Below are 15,628 nucleotides of genomic sequence, written 5' to 3' on the forward strand. Positions count from 1 at the left end.
ACATTTGCACCGGAAGGTGGCACTCAAGGCCATTGGGTATGAAATGCTAAACCAAAGCTCGTTGGGGCTGTTTCTATCTCTTCCCCAGCTTTTCTAGAGAGTTCTCTAACACACTGGTGAAATTAGCAGCTTTTCCATTGTTCTAGTCACACCTGGTCATAGTATATGAGAAGTTTGCCAAGCTCTGAGAGAAGTGACATGGGCTATAGAGGGACGGAGAGATTTGGGAATAATTTACACAAGACAACCTTATTTCTGAGCTTAGAGCCCCATGGATGGTTATGAAAACCATCCGAGCTCTGAGAATTGTCATGGGAACGGAGGTCCTGAAATCTGTCATAAACCCAGAGTCCATGTCATAAACCCAGAATCAGTGTGAGTCCCTAACACATTTTAGGGCATTCACTCTCTTATATACACTGAGTGGCCAGATTATTATGATCTCTGAATGCATAATAGTCTGGCCACTCAGCGTATATCCTATATAATAAAAGACTAATATGCAAATTGTCCCCTCGACCAGGAGTTCGACCATCAGGCTGGCTGGCCAACTGCCCATGTCCCCTCCCCCTGGCCAGGCTAGCTGGACCCCATCCATGCACGAATTCATGCTCTGGGCCTCTAATATATATACTGAGTGGCCAGAGAGCATAATAATCTGGCCACTCAGTGTATATCTTCGCTAAACAGCTTCCTATTAAAATCAAGAAAGTCATCACACCTCCCTGGTATCAGGAAGATGAGGATTCTATTTTTGTTATTGTTTTATCCCTTTAAGAATCATGGACAAATGGCCCTGGTTGGTGTTTCTCGTGGTTAGAGCATCTGCTCCATGCACCAAAGGGTCACCGGTTTGAATCCTGGTCAAGGGCATGTACCGGGTTGCAGGTTCAATGCCTGGCGGAGTTTGAGAGAGGGTGTAGGAGGCAACCAATCAATGTTTCTTTCCCCCCAACCCCCCACTTCCTTTCCTCCCCTCCCCTCTCTAAAAATCAATGGAAAGAATATCCTTGGGTGAGGGTTAACAACAATACCAAAAAAAATAAAAATAAAATCATGGGCAAAGGGCCTCTTGCTCTTAGGGCCTTCCATCATGAAAAAAAGGCACAGGCAAGTTATAACCTGTCCCAACATAGAGCCCTTGCCTCGTAAGAACATAGGCCAATCGATGGTGAGTTTTGGGCTCCTCTTTCCTGCTCAGATAAAGCGTCATTGCCTGGGCTTTATGAGAGGCTGGGAGGAAATGTGTGAGGAAGAGGGAAGGCCCATTCCTAGGTCATAGGACTGTTACTGCACGCTCACCGAGGAGCTGGGAAGAAGCGCGTCTTCTCAGTGTTTTATTTCCTTCGTGGCCCAGATTTTCAGGAAGAGAGTGAGTTCTTGAGGTGGAGGAGGGGAGGCAGGCGCTGTTCTTCCCAGGGAGAGGAAGGCACTGGGACCACTCTATTCCAGGCGCAAGGGGGTAGCTAGCACCCTGGACCATGTCCAGCTCTCTAGATTAATCACCGTCCTTCCCGAACCTCCCGCCTCCAGTCTATTTTTATCCACCTCCGAAATCCCTGTTACCTGCTCATGATTCCCCGTGTTAGGTGGATAATTCACTAAATTCCTTAGAGGGAGTGAATTTTGCATCCTAATGGTCCTGTTAGCTGCCCTGTTTCAGGGCTGATGAAAATGCAAAGAGAGAAATAATGCATTAATGTGCAGTTTCTCTCCCAGTGGGGGAGGCATCATGTATAATTTATTCTCTGCAAGTGCTATAAATAGCTATGCAAAAATCTGTTGATTCCGGGGGGAGCCGTGCCTGAATTGGAAGAGCCCCACTGACATCATGAACTTAATCCAGTGTGAATGAAAGTGGCAGGCTTTTGCAGAGATCCCAATAATACTCAAACACTAGTAAATTAGTGTCATAGCAATGCGCACATTCTCCAAGAGCTTTCCACGTGGCTGTGCATTTGCCGCTTGTGAAAGATAAATTAAGATGAGGATGGAAGACAATATTTAAATCTGAGTCCCCTCCCCCCATGCACACAAGGTCATATATCAATCATTTTATTCCACCTGTTTTTTTCTCTTTTCCTTCTCTCCCTCCTCCTTTATTATATATTTTTTTTATTGATTTCAAAAAGGAAAGGAGAGGGAGATAGAAACATCAATGATGAGAGAGAATCATTGATGGGCTGCCTACTGCATGCCTCACACTGGGGATCGAGCCCACAACCCAGGCATGTGCCTGACTGGGAATGGAATGGTGACCTCCTGGTTCATAGGTTGGCACTCAACCACTGAGCCATGCCAGCTGGACTGTCTCCTATTTTTATTTTTTAAATATACTTTTATTGATATCAGAGAGGAAGGGAGGAGAGACAGAAACATCCATGATGAGAGAGAATCATTGATGGGCTGCCTCCTGCTGGGAATCAAGCCCACAATCCAGGGATGTGCCCTTGACTGGAATCCGGGACCCTTTAGTCTGCAGGCCAATGCTCTATCCACTGAGCCAAACCAGCTAGGGCTGTCTCCTCCTTTTTTATGAGGGGGGTTATAGAGGGAGAAAGGGGTTTCCTATTAGCAATTTGATTTATAATTCAAATGAGTTAACCGTCTGTGTTGTGCAAGACACTCAGTTTATACAAAATCTGATGAAACCGATGTTTGGGGAAAATAAACGACAATCAGACCATGGAAGGCCAGATTTGTAAAATGCTCTCCAGTCTGGCAGCTCTTCGCTCGTTCTGGGAATCGTTAATAAAACGCTGACTTCGGGGCCTGCACTTTAGATGACCTGCGCTTTTAAGCAGACGCTCATGTTTCTGGGAAGCCAGCGAGCAGTCAGGGGCCTGACTCGAACAAGCCGCTCGCTAGGGGCATCGCACGCATGTTCGGACGCTTCTGCAGCCCTGGGTTAGGCAAATGCCCTGGTAGAGGTGTGGTGTATAGGCCTCCGGGTTGTAATGAAAAGAGTGCACCTGCGTCCTCAGAGTCCTTTGCTAACTCTGAAAAAAGAGGCAGCGGACAATGCCGGCTTCCCTTTCCCATCTCTGGACCTGTGAGCACAGAGCCTCGGAGCCTGTGTCCTTGGCCAGCGCCTCCTGGCTCCTACGCTGGTCCTGTGTGTGCCAACAGGAAAGAGCCGAGGCTGATGCTTTTTGCTCCTCTTTGGCTGATCAGCACTGGTATTTGGGGGTTTGGGCAGAGGGTTAGGGCTGTTCCCTGTGTTCATGCAGGCAGCATAATGTTATCATTGGACCTACGACCATCTAGCTCCATGTAACTATATCGTTTTGTATGTATCTGACTCCGCTGAGGCATTTCCATAGACGGCTCTGTGCTGACACTACATGCACACTCTTACTTAGTGTCTACAACAACCTACAGAATGAACACCCCCCTCATTTTACTCCTGAGAAACCTCAGGCTCAAGTTTCTTGCCCAAGGTCACAGGCTAACGTGTAGGTGGAAGCCTGAGCCCCAGCTCTTCTGGATAGTCCACTCCCTGGGGTGGGGGGGGACCTCACCCTTGATTGCCACCGGTCCCCACACCCCTTGGCCACTTCTTATTGTCGGGGTGCAGAGGCAGCCTCCTCTTTGCGTCTCCCTCTTCTCCCCACACCTGCAAGCATTACGCATTCAGCCCCATCATTCTTCCCTACCCCACCCCCCAGTCCTCAGAATGAGCCAGTGCCCCCACACTCATTAAGCCAGCAGCCTTTATTAAGCACCTGCTGTACACAGAAAGGGCCACCTCTGTGTGTAGCATGCCTTGAGAACTCACTCTGTGCTACGTTCAGTTCTAAGTGAGTATGAATCATAATGCACAGGGAGGAAACTGAGGCAGAGAGAGGGTACGTTAGCAGGATGGTGGAGTCACAGTTCTGGCATCTTATCTCAGATGTCATTGAGATGGACACTCCCCCAAGGGAGAGGCCAGGGGTGGTGGCGAGGACAGAGGAGGTGGACTCTCCTTTCTCGGACCCTAGTTCCATGTTTATTGAACAGCTGCTCTGTGCTAAGCCTTGAGGCAGGCATTTCTGGCAACGTTACCCAATGTGTCCCTCTGCCGTGAAGCTTGGGAGGTAAGTACCATTGCCCCCATCTTGTGGATAGGTAAGCTGAGGCCTTGTAAGGGGACGTGTGCACCCAGGGTCTCCAGGGCAGGCAGTGGTTTTAGCTGGCCTGACTCCAGGCACAGTGCTCCTCCTGGTGCCTCACGTTGCCCTCACTCCCTCAGCCCTGCCCCTCTCTCCTGCTTCTGCTGTCACCACGCTTCCCACTCCAACACTTGCTCAGCTGCTCCACCTCCTTTCCTGCCCCGCTCCCTCAGCACAGTCCCTCTTGACTCCCTACGGCACATGTGTCAAACACAAGGCCCGCGGGCCAAATCCGTCCTGCCAGGCCTTGCAATGTGGCCCGCACCGCGCTGTCATCACTGCACTCCGCTGCGTTTCCATCACAATGACAGTTTATGACTGTTCAGTAAACCATTCGGCCCGCGATTTAGGCTGGATTTTAGATTTTGGCCCCTTCTCTGATTGAGTTCGACATCCCTACCCTACGGAGTGGCCGGTCCTCTTATTGCCTTTCTGGTGTAACAGCTGTAGGAGGCTTCCCAGTCAGAGGCATTTCTCGAGTGGCTGCTGTGGGCTTGAGCCATGGGGATTGACCTTAGAAAGCCCTTTGCTCGGGGACACACCATGCTGTGTGCCCACGGCCAGATGTGCACCCTCTCTGGGCTTCTGACTCTGTACAATGACTCACGGCTCCAAGATCGCTCCCATGTCCCCAGATCTGGCTCTGATGCTGCTATGTGGAAGAGTCAGTCAGTGTGGAAAGCAGGATGTAAACAACAGTGCCTGATTAGGTGTTCAACGAATGAGGAAGAGTCCCAGGGGTTAGAGCGGTCAGGGGAGGCTTTGCAGAGGAGGTGGGACTTGAGGGCCCCCTATAAGGACAGTGTGGGGAATTGAGGGGCAATGATTTTCTCACAGAGCGACTCTCCTTAGCCAGGCGTGCACCATCACTGTACCCTGGGAGCATTTAACCTGCCAGGAAGTAGTACAAATGAAGGCTCTCTGGCTAAAGAAAGAACTTAAACTTTATTAGTGTCCTTCCCCGCTGTCTTCATCGATTCTCCGGCTATCCTGCGCACTAAGTATCCTTGTATCCGGGGGCGTCCTCACCCCATTTCTTGGTAAACTGTACCTTTCCTACTGAGACTTAATACAGTGAGTCTGTCATAGCTCAGGGGAGCCGTGTGGATGAGGAGTTTTAATTTACCACTAAACGTAAGAGTCAAGCATGTGCTCACATTGGGCAGGTTCTCTGTTGCTTGAAAATGCAACAGACCTCCTGTGAGTGCTAGCTGAGCAGTCCGGACCCCAGGCAGAGCCGTCACTCATTGCACCAGGCCCAGGAGCCAGCGACTGTCTTTCCTTCCCCATGGAGGGCTTTATAAACCTCTGAGACCTCATGGGAGGGGGTGGCTTGGTTTCTAAACATGCAGGAAGCCATTGGGAGGTTGACTTCTCCTGGTGAACCTGCCGAGGCAGCCTCCCCCGCAGGGCGATGCAGAGCTGGGAGTGTGCTAACAGGTGATAAAGGATCCGATGGCCGGGTCCGCTTGAGAACCAGCCCAGCCACATGCTTCTTTACTACCCGGCTCTTCCAAGAGCGTTAAACACAGCTTTCCCCAAACGAGGCCGCCCCCTGCCGCCCTGGTTCCCCGAGGAATTTTCCAGGGCAGTGTCCGGAGTTCGGCTCTGTGGCTTCCTTTCGGTCCAGCCTTTTTGAAAGCCAGGTCTCACCAGATGTGTTTAAGCCATCGAGATCCTTCAGCCACGCCTGTGAGCTGTTTATCTCAAAGAAGCTGTATCAGAAGCGGTGCATTCAGTCTGGGAGTCCTGTGCACCCTGAAACTTTCTGGAATCTCCCAGAGTCAAACAGGCTGGGATGTTAGAGTTGTTTTTTCCTGTTGAAACTGATGAGAGAAAGGAAAGAAGGGGTGGTCGATGACTCCTACAAGGCATCTCATGGAGCTTTTCTCTTTAAACCCCTATTCCCAGATTTTGTGGTTCATCAGACGTTGCCCTACCAGTCGGTCTCGGTGGATACTTTCAACTCCAAGAATGACGTGTACGTGGCCATCGCCCAGCCCAGCATGGAGAACTGCATGGTGCTGGAGTGGGACCACATTGAGATGAACTTCCGGAGCTATGACAATATCACAGGTGGGTGTGGCTTTGAGGTATCGGCCCAGTTTCAGCGAGAGAAGAAACATTCTCTGCCATACCGAGGGACCCCCGGGCTCGCTCCCTGGCTTAGAGTTTAGGGACACGTGCCAGCCCATCCTCATCTCTGACTGCTTCATGACATGGTCCATTATTGGTGGGACCGGAAGCCTCAGGTGGCGATCTTGTTTGTTGTGGGGGATCCTTTTGAAAAGGAAGAGAGTGATGGGGTATATGTGGTGGGAAGCATTTCCCTGGAGAGGTGAGAGGTCACCCCAAGAACCTTGATCTTGAGCAGTTATGGCACCTTCGATTGCACCCACTTTGTAGCAGCTAAACAAATCCTCGCCTTTTGTTAAGCTGATTATTAACAATATGGTAATGAACAAGTGCACACAAGCATACGTGCTCATGCACACACACATGTACATATGCATGTGTGCACATGTGTGCACAAATATATGCCAGTACATATGCACACACATGTGTGATCATGCACACATGCATGTAAACACACCTCCACTGTCTAGCCCCCTTGCCAGGTCCTGGTGATCACTGCTTTCTTGCAATAAATGCAAGCAATTAAGAATGCATGGCTCTCTAAATCCAGGCCTTTGGGAAAAGACTTGGTTAAGGATTCTTTTAGTGCTGGCGGAGGCCCCCAGTGTCTTACTGCTATTAAAAACAGAGGGCCTGCTTGCTTTTTATTTTTATCTATTTATTTTTTAAATATATATTTGTTATTGATTTTTTTACAGAGAGGAAGGGAGAGGGATAGAGTTGGAAACATCAATGAGAGAGAAACATCGATGAGAGAGAAACATCGATCAGCTGCCTCCTGCATACCCCCTACCGGGACCCTTGAGTCCACAGGCTGATGCTCTATCCACTAAGCCAAACCGATTAGGGCTTGCTTTTTAAATAAGTGGGTAAAGTTAAAACAACCTTACAAACACTTCTCATTTATCAAGTGCAACCTGATAATGATACTAACTTTATGAGCAGCATCACAATAGCCCCACAGTCAGCCCATGAGACAATTTCCTTTCGGGTCCTGGTTTGGGGATGGGGCAGCGTTTTGCTGTTCCAGAGAGAAGTGGGCAGAGGTGGAATGTCTGGAGGGGGCGGCTCCTCGGAATCTCTCCGGCATCCGAGTGGCTTGGCAGCAGGTGTGGGGATGTGGGAGGCAGGGAAAGTGTCGTAATGAGCCTCATCTCACAGCCCTGAGAGGTCTGTGAGACACACGCGCAGATGCCACTGAGAGGCCATTCAGAGGAGCACGTTGCTGTCGGCCATCTGGCCGCCTGGTGCTGAGCTCACATTCCTGAGTCTAAGTGCAGAGTCAGCACTGAGCCGCTCAGGTGAACCTGCCGAGGGAAGCCGAGACTTCGCACCCTACACCCAGCCCCAATGCAAGGAAAAAGGGGGGCCAGACAGGGACTCCCGGCCACACGCTTCTGCCTCTCTCTTTTCCGACTTGGAAGGTGGTGAGGGGTGAATGAGCCGGCCCCTCTGCCTTCTCCCCAGGAGGTGGGAGCAGAGTGACGCTTTGCTCTTGTGCGGGGAGAGCCAATGTCAGTGCTTTGGGCAATGCTGGTTGTGCCTGTAAGGTGCCAGGTGCTGGTTTGTGTTATTGAAAACACACACACACACACACACACACACACACACACACACACATGATCTTGGCTGCTACTGGCAACTCTATGGGCTACAAGTGTTCACCGGGGCAGAGGCATTAGGGAGCATCTCTGAAGTCAGTTCTTTCTGTCTCTCACGCCCCTCAACTGAGGCTAGCAGGCCAGTGGGTGCTTCGGCAGCAGGCACCTCCGGGGCCCGGTGGTGCAGGAGAAAGAGCAGGAGCGGGCACTCTTAGTCAGTGCTGGCAGGCGGCAGCCGGGGCAGCTTTCGAAGAGTGGTGTGGTAGTTTAGACCCAGAAGCCTTAAAAATGTGCACAATGTTTGACTCAGCAAACACATAAGAACACTGCCAGATGGTTTTCCAAAAACGATTTCTCTACGAGGAAGCATGTTATTTACAATCACAGAGAGCTAGAAATAACTGCCATGTCCAATAGTGGAGGATTAGTTAAACAAAGGACAGTGCATTCATACAGTGGAATGCGGTGTAGTATTTGAAATTCTAGTTATAGAAGAGGAAATATCATGGGAGAATATTCACAAGTGAACATGGTCAAGTGAAAACACAGGTTAATAAGAAGCCTATGTATTTGTATGATAAGCTCACATTTATTTTTAAAAAGTGCATTTGAATATGAGCATAGATTGATGACTAATAAATATATCAAAACATAAGTATCATTTCAGCATTTGCAAGACCATGATTTTGATTCTTTTCTTTGTGCTTTTTGGTACCTTGTTGGTGGAGTGTAGGCAGCAGTCAGACTATCTAGGTTTCCTTTGGCTCCGGCCATTGGAAGAGGCCAATGTCTTCAAGAGCCCTTATTAAAATTGTTTCCTTCTGCCCATGAGCCTTCACTCCCACTATCTGACAGTCATTTAATGGCCTCCTTCTGCCCTGTGGAGTTGGGACGTGCTTTTTTGAACATCATGAGGCCAGTGCATTTGGTGTGTCAGTGAATTTCCTGGCTTGTACACCTGCCTCTGAAGACACAGAGACCCAGGTGACCAGCATTTACATATTTCTATGGAGCCACCATTTATAAAAAGTGTTTAATTTTTTTTTTAATTATGGGAAACTAGACATAGCATAAAATGTACCACCTTAACCACTTTGAAATGTTCTGTTCAGTTGTGTTAAGTACATTCACATTATTGTGCAGCAAAAAGAAACCTTTTCGCCTTGGAAGACTGAAAATCTCCACCCATGAAACAACTCCCCATTTTTCCCTCTTTCCAGACCCAGCAGCCACCTGCCCCTCCCCTTTCTGTTTCTATGAATCTGACTACTCTAGGTACCACATAAAAGTGGAGTCAGAATTTCCTTCCTTTTAAAAAAGATTTTTATTGATTTCTCAGAGGAAGGGAGAGAGAAAGAGAAAGAGAAGCGAGAAAGAGAGAGAGAGAGAGAGAGAGAGAGAGAGAGAGAGAGAGCGATCAACGATGAGAGAGAATCATTGATTGGCTGCCTCCTGCACACCCCACACTAAACCCACAACCCAGGCATATGCCCTGACTGAGAATTGAACAATGACCTCCTTGTTCATAGGTCAGTGCTCAATCACTGAGCCATGCTGGCTGGGTAGAATTTCCTTCCTTTTTAAGGCTTAATAAAAGCCCATTGGATGCGTAGACCACATGTGTTTATCCACTCACCCATCAGTGGACACTTGGCTTGCTTCCACCTCTTGGCTATTGTGAATAATGCTGCTAAGGACATGACTGGACACATATCTCTCTAAGACCCTGCTTTGAATTTTTCTGGCTTAGGATCCAGAGGTGGAATTCTATATTATATGGTAATTCTATATTTAATTTTTCAATGGTTTAACTTTTCTGTGATTTCCAACGGGGCTGCCCCATCATACATTCCCCACCAGCAGTTCCCTCAGGTCTCTGTGTCACTGTGGAGGAGCATCTCAACCACGACTGCCCTAACCCCCTCTCCTCTCTCTTGGGGCTCAGGTCAGTCCATTGTGGGCTGCAAGGCCATCCTCATCGACGACCAGGTGTTTGTGGTGGTGGCCCAGCTCTTCGGCGGCTCTCACATCTACAGGTACGACGAGAGCTGGACCAAGTTTGTCAAATTCCAAGACATCGAAGTCTCTCGCATCTCCAAGCCCAACGACATTGAGCTGTTCCAGATCGAGGACGAGACATTCTTCGTCATCGCCGACAGCTCGAAAGCCGGCCTGTCAACGGTTTACAAGTGGAACAGCAAAGGGTTCTACTCCTACCAGTCCCTGCACGAGTGGTTCAGGGACACGGACGCTGAGTTCGTGGACATAGACGGGAAGTCGCACCTGATCCTGTCCAGCCGCTCCCAGGTCCCCATCATCCTGCAGTGGAATAAGAGCTCCAAGAAGTTCGTCCCCCACAGCGACATCCCCAACATGGAAGACGTGCTGGCCGTGAAGAGCTTCCGCATGCAGAACTCTCTCTACCTGTCCCTCACCCGGTTCATTGGGGACTCCAGGGTCATGAGGTGGAATAACAAGCAGTTCGTGGAGATCCAGGCTCTCCCGTCCCGGGGGGCCATGACCCTGCAGCCCTTTTCTTTCAAAGAGAATCACTACCTGGCCCTGGGGAGCGACTACACGTTCTCCCAGATCTACCAGTGGGACAAGGAGAAGCAGCTGTTCAAGAAGTTCAAGGAGATCTATGTGCAGGCGCCCCGCTCCTTCACGGCCGTCTCCACTGACAGGAGGGATTTCTTCTTTGCGTCCAGTTTCAAAGGGAAAACAAAGATTTTTGAACACATAGTTGTTGACTTAAGCTTGTGATCGGTGACTTTAAAGGACACACAGCACGAGCTCTCGGGAGAGAACCGAGAAAACATATGTAAAGGGAAGCCAGGTTCAGAGGTCTGACACGAACACTGCATTGGGGAAATAGACGTGTTCCAATGTTTAGAACTCACATTTTAATCAGGGATTACATTTATTGGCTAACTGCATGCCACGTCCATCCTCCCATTTAAAAAGACATAGAGAAGCCTCTAATTCCTGAGAAACGAGTACAGTAGTAACTCATACCATCTAGGAAAGTAATGTGATATTTTTTTTTAAATGAGGAAAGAGAAAATCAGATAAGATAGGACAGCTCTTAACAATGAAATTTTTAAAAAGACCAAACAAACTATGGGCCCGTCTCACCCCATTTTAGCTATCTTTCTGGTAAGGACTCTTAAAGCCAAAGTCAGCTGAAAAGATTTGCTGATGGTAAGTTTAAAAATCGGGTAACACTCAGCATTGCTATTTTGAGCCCTCCCAATTTCCAAACATCCCCCCCCCCCCCCCAACTCCCTTTCCCAGCAGAACCTTGGCAATTGCATTGGCTCATATGGATGCTTGTCATGGGCGTGTCAACACGATAATGTTTGATGAATTGCTTCCTTTGCTAAAAAAAAAAAAATATTCTGCTGACACCTGTCTAGGCCCAGCATGGGCTGTGGGCCCAGGAGGGAGACAAAGAAGGTCTCCTCTTCCTGTGGTTCAGCGCTGACCCCCGTGGTGGCTGGAGCAGCAATGCCTGTTCGATGCTCTCCCTGATGCGTTGCTTCTCAGAACCCACTCTCTGAGTTTGCAGGTCGCCAGCAGACAGCCCAAAGACCGAATGGTGCTTTCTATTCTGTCCTTTAGAGCAATAGAAGAGGGTTTGCCATCTGATGAGCATTTCCGAACCAAGAGTTTGTAGAGTCTAGGAGGACCTCACACACATCTCCATGTACTTTGAAACCTAGAGATGGCCCTTGGATTGATGCATGCCTTTGCCCCCTTAATGGGCAACTTAATATTTCAAGTAATTGAATAGCAACCTATCTACCTGTCCACCTGCCTACCTCCCTGCTCATGTAGCCATCTGCTTTATTGATTTGCTGATATTGCTGCTGCCAGCTCAGTCCTTCCAAAGGTGCTGTAGCACCAAATTGTAGAAGCCGGGGTACTCAGGACAGCACACTCCTCCCTGTTCCTGTCCTTTGCTCCCTCGGGGACATGTGCTGATAGGGGGCTTTACACAGAAAGGGGTGGGGGAGCGCGGTGGACTGAACAATAGGGACCAGCTTAGGAGCCGGACACGTAGAATCCCATAGACTGGGTCTGCACTCAGGGGCCCAGGTGGCCTGTTTCCAAATGGGTCTCTCTGGTGTGGACCATCAGGAAGCGCATGGGGACAGGGATCTGGTTTTGTGGAGGGTCCAGGGGGTGTTCTGCCTGGTTAGCTGGCTCTCTTCAGAGAATAGGAAGGGGATGGTTTCAGGAGTGGCTCTCAAAGAGTAACCCCACCACTCGTAGCCATGAGCATAGCATCATCGCTGTACTGTATTACTTTTTTAATGATTTGTGTTTGCCAAGTCATGAGTAGGTAGATGTTTTGACACAAATATGAATGTGTGTGTTGTTTCCAGACTGTAAGCAATGCGGACCGAGGCAATAAATAGCACTTAGAGAACAATGCGCTGATGTCACAGCAGCTCTCTTGGGCACATTCTGGGACTGAAGGCCGCTCCCAGTCTCGGACACCAGGGACCTTCATGAACTAGCTCATTCACACACGGTGGCCTTGTTGCTTGGGATGTTTCCATGAGGCACCGAGGGAACCGGAGAAAAGTGGCGTGTTGTCTGTCATTTTTAAGCACCAATGATTTTCTCCTGTGTTCTTTCCTCTTCCTGGTTGTTTGCATTGACTGCAAATGCCCCAATCCCTGCATTGGCGGCTGGATGTGGGAGAGCTCAGCTACTCCTCGGGTTGTCACAATGGTCAGACTATTCTTTCTGGCACATGGAACCCTTCTGACAAGGCTGGGTGGGAAAACAGGTTCTTGGCGAATAGTCAAGTAGGAGACGTTTAGACAGCCCAGCCCTGTGCCAGATCGAAATGATGTTCCCAATTCAGATGTTTATAGAGAAGGCAACTGCTCCAACATCACGGTGTTGTCTCTACAGAGCTGTGTACTAGTCTTTCAGCTTCACCGCTGGGGATGGAATTAGAGGCTAATCACGTGCAGTCACCACCCTGATCACCATTGCCCAGAATCTGGAAAACCAGGGAGCACAGGGTGCCGGGCTGGGTGTGGGGGGACTGGTGAGATAGGATGTCCAGGTGAGACAGGATGAAAGAAAAATCCCAAGCTTATGATGGAGGCGGGGATCGGAGGGAGCAGGGGTGGGGAAGCCACTCAGTTGCAATCAGGATTTCTTTTCTGTTTCTTTTAAAAAAAACTTTCAGACAAGATCCTCGTTTGCAGTCCCTAGAGTCCCTGCCCTGAGGGAGGAGATATTGGTTCTGGCCGACTTAAGGAGTGGAGATGTTCTTGGCGCCAGGCGATGGAAGCTTTGCTTCATTAATCTTACTGCTCCATCCCAAGAGTCCCTCAAGTTTTAAACAATTTCTGCAAGAAGATTTCTTCCCGTAATAAATGTAAGAGAAAAAAACTCCAAGCAACAATAAGAATTCAAAGCGGGGTGTCTTGGGGGACCATCCCTGTAGAGATAGCATCAGGAGGGGCTGTGCTTTTTGCTCCGTTCCTTCCCATCACCCACTGCTTGATCATCTCTGCTGGTTTTGTCTTTACAATTTTGGTGGTGTGACTCCCAGACTGAGTCCCTGCACCTAGCCATGAGGCCAAGACATAGCTTTAAAGTGAGGACCTGACCCCAAACTCTACAGAGCCAGGAACAGATCCCTTATGAAGACTAAAAATAAGTCTTCAGATTGAATGGCGCTGTGTCCTTAGACAGTGGCTGGTAAGACCACCTTTATATTTTTCCATGTAGATTTGTATTCATCTTCTTTGTTCATAAATAGTTCTCCAGTTTTTTTGGAGGGCAGATATTTTTCCATTTACAGTGAGAAGGAATAGACACAAAAGTTCTAAGTCAGTTGCCTGTTCAAGATTCTTTATAGTGAGTGGCAAAACTGGAACATGACCAGAAATTCTGGAAAACCAGGGACTTGCCCTCTGCCCAACAGACTGTACTTTTTTCCTGTGAGCACTGCTAGGCCCTCCAAATGAACATGTTTTAATCAGGATTTTGAAGATAGCAGCACCTTGAGAGAAAATTTTAAAAATGCAACCAAATGTGGATATCCAGAGGAAAAGAGTGCTGACTAGACACCATCCAATCAACTGGTCCATTTCACAATTAAACACCGCACAACTGCCGTTACAATGAAAGACCCCACTCTTGAAAGTCTTCCAGAAGTTGCAGGTAATCTTCTGTTCTCAAGAGGGTTTCTAACGGGCCCAGTTGCCTCTCCCCTCACATAGCTAAGGGAAAGATGCTGAGGTTAAGACGGGTCTGGTTCTTGTCACAATGTCCACAAGATAAACAAGAACAGCTCCACGAGGGGGAAAACTAAAACTGTGATGCACGAGTGATGATGAATTGCTCTGGGCTACAGTCAGCCTTCAGGGAGCACGCTGGGAATGGCAGGGCTGCATTTCTCTTCCCTGTGGAGTGAGAGGCTGTGTATTTTTAGGGAAGAAATCAGCGTAGGATGCTGGAACACTCACGATGGAAATCTGGCTGCCAGGAACACTCAGGATGGAAATTTCTCCACCGGGGTGTAATGGAAGAGAGATGAAGGTCTGCGGGAGGGGAATCTATTTGCATGCCTCCTAAAGAAAATCTCTTGAGCCAGCTTCCTGATTCTTCTGCAGAAGTATCAGCCCCTCGCTCAAAGCAGTAGAGTTAATTAGGCAGTGACCAGAGCTTCTGTTAAATGGCACCCTGGAATAGAATGCAATAACCCAGCTGTCGACACAGTGAGTAAGATGGTCCAGACTTGGGGGAGAGGGAAAGGAAATGGATAGAAAAGCAGGGCAGATGGCTGTGGAGGAGACTCTTTGGGGAACATGGAAGTGAACTGGAGGAAAAGAACAAGTCATAATGATTTCCTTCGCCTCAGCCAGGCAAGTAGACGGTGGAACGACCAGGCAAATGAACAGCATCCTAATTATTAATGGAGAGAGCCGCTAATAGTGCTAATGAGAATAAGAATTATCTGGAAAGCTACTGAAATCTAAACCGAGGCACTCTGATCCCTACATGATTCCATTGCTTGTCTCAGAATCCACCTTTTTTTTTTTTTTTTCTAGTAGGAAACTATGCATTCCCCATCACTCCCTTTAACTATCAGGAATGCATAAGACCTGTGAGAAAATAGGCCAATATGCCATTTGGTACCATTTTTAAGTATTTTAAATGCATAACTTAGGCAACGTAAGAATAGTTTATCTGTCTATGAAAGCAAATTTTGTGGTATGCAAGCTACAAGGAATGCGTTGTTAAGGCCGAACGTATATTTAGCTCCTTTTGGTAAATAGAGTTAACAAATGATATGCCTCTTAATTCACTATGTCCTGTATACCTATGAATAAAAAATAGCTCCTGCCTACTATGGCTTTGATCTCTGGTCTGCTTGCATATTGATACGTCCATCTGAGTTCTAGAGTTGAAGGGATGCCTACCCAGGGCAGCTGAGTGTGCCCAGGTGTCTTTGTGGCTTAGTCCCTGTTTAAGAGGAAGATGGGCACCACAAGGCAGAGTTACAGTATGCAGAGCAGGGGACACCCTCGCTCTCTGCATGCAGACTGGGAGGGGAAGGGGAAGGCTGGCTTGGCATGTCAGGTTCTCTGTGCTAACTCACCAGTCACATTAGGACACCACCACTGACTCAGATGGAGAGTGGAACATGCAGGTTGCCTCTGGGAGTATTGTGCTCTAGGAGTCTCATCCATGTGGAAGGAGATA

General features: G+C 48.6%; 1 protein-coding gene across 1 annotated transcript in view; it reads left to right on the forward strand.

Moving 5' to 3' along the window:
• The window catches only part of LGI2 (leucine rich repeat LGI family member 2), a 29,808-nt gene extending 14,533 nt beyond the window's left edge, over positions 1-15,275 (forward strand). The window contains exons 7-8 of the mRNA XM_036419330.2: positions 6,066-6,230; positions 9,837-15,275. Of these exons, the coding sequence (XP_036275223.1) occupies positions 6,066-6,230; positions 9,837-10,654 (983 nt within the window). The 3' untranslated portion in view covers positions 10,655-15,275. The remainder of the gene's footprint in view (positions 1-6,065; positions 6,231-9,836) is intronic.
• The last annotated feature ends 353 nt before the right edge of the window (positions 15,276-15,628 follow it).

This window comes from Pipistrellus kuhlii, unplaced genomic scaffold (assembly GCF_014108245.1).
Source record: "Pipistrellus kuhlii isolate mPipKuh1 unplaced genomic scaffold, mPipKuh1.p scaffold_m20_p_1, whole genome shotgun sequence".
Lineage (NCBI taxonomy): Eukaryota > Metazoa > Chordata > Mammalia > Chiroptera > Vespertilionidae > Pipistrellus > Pipistrellus kuhlii.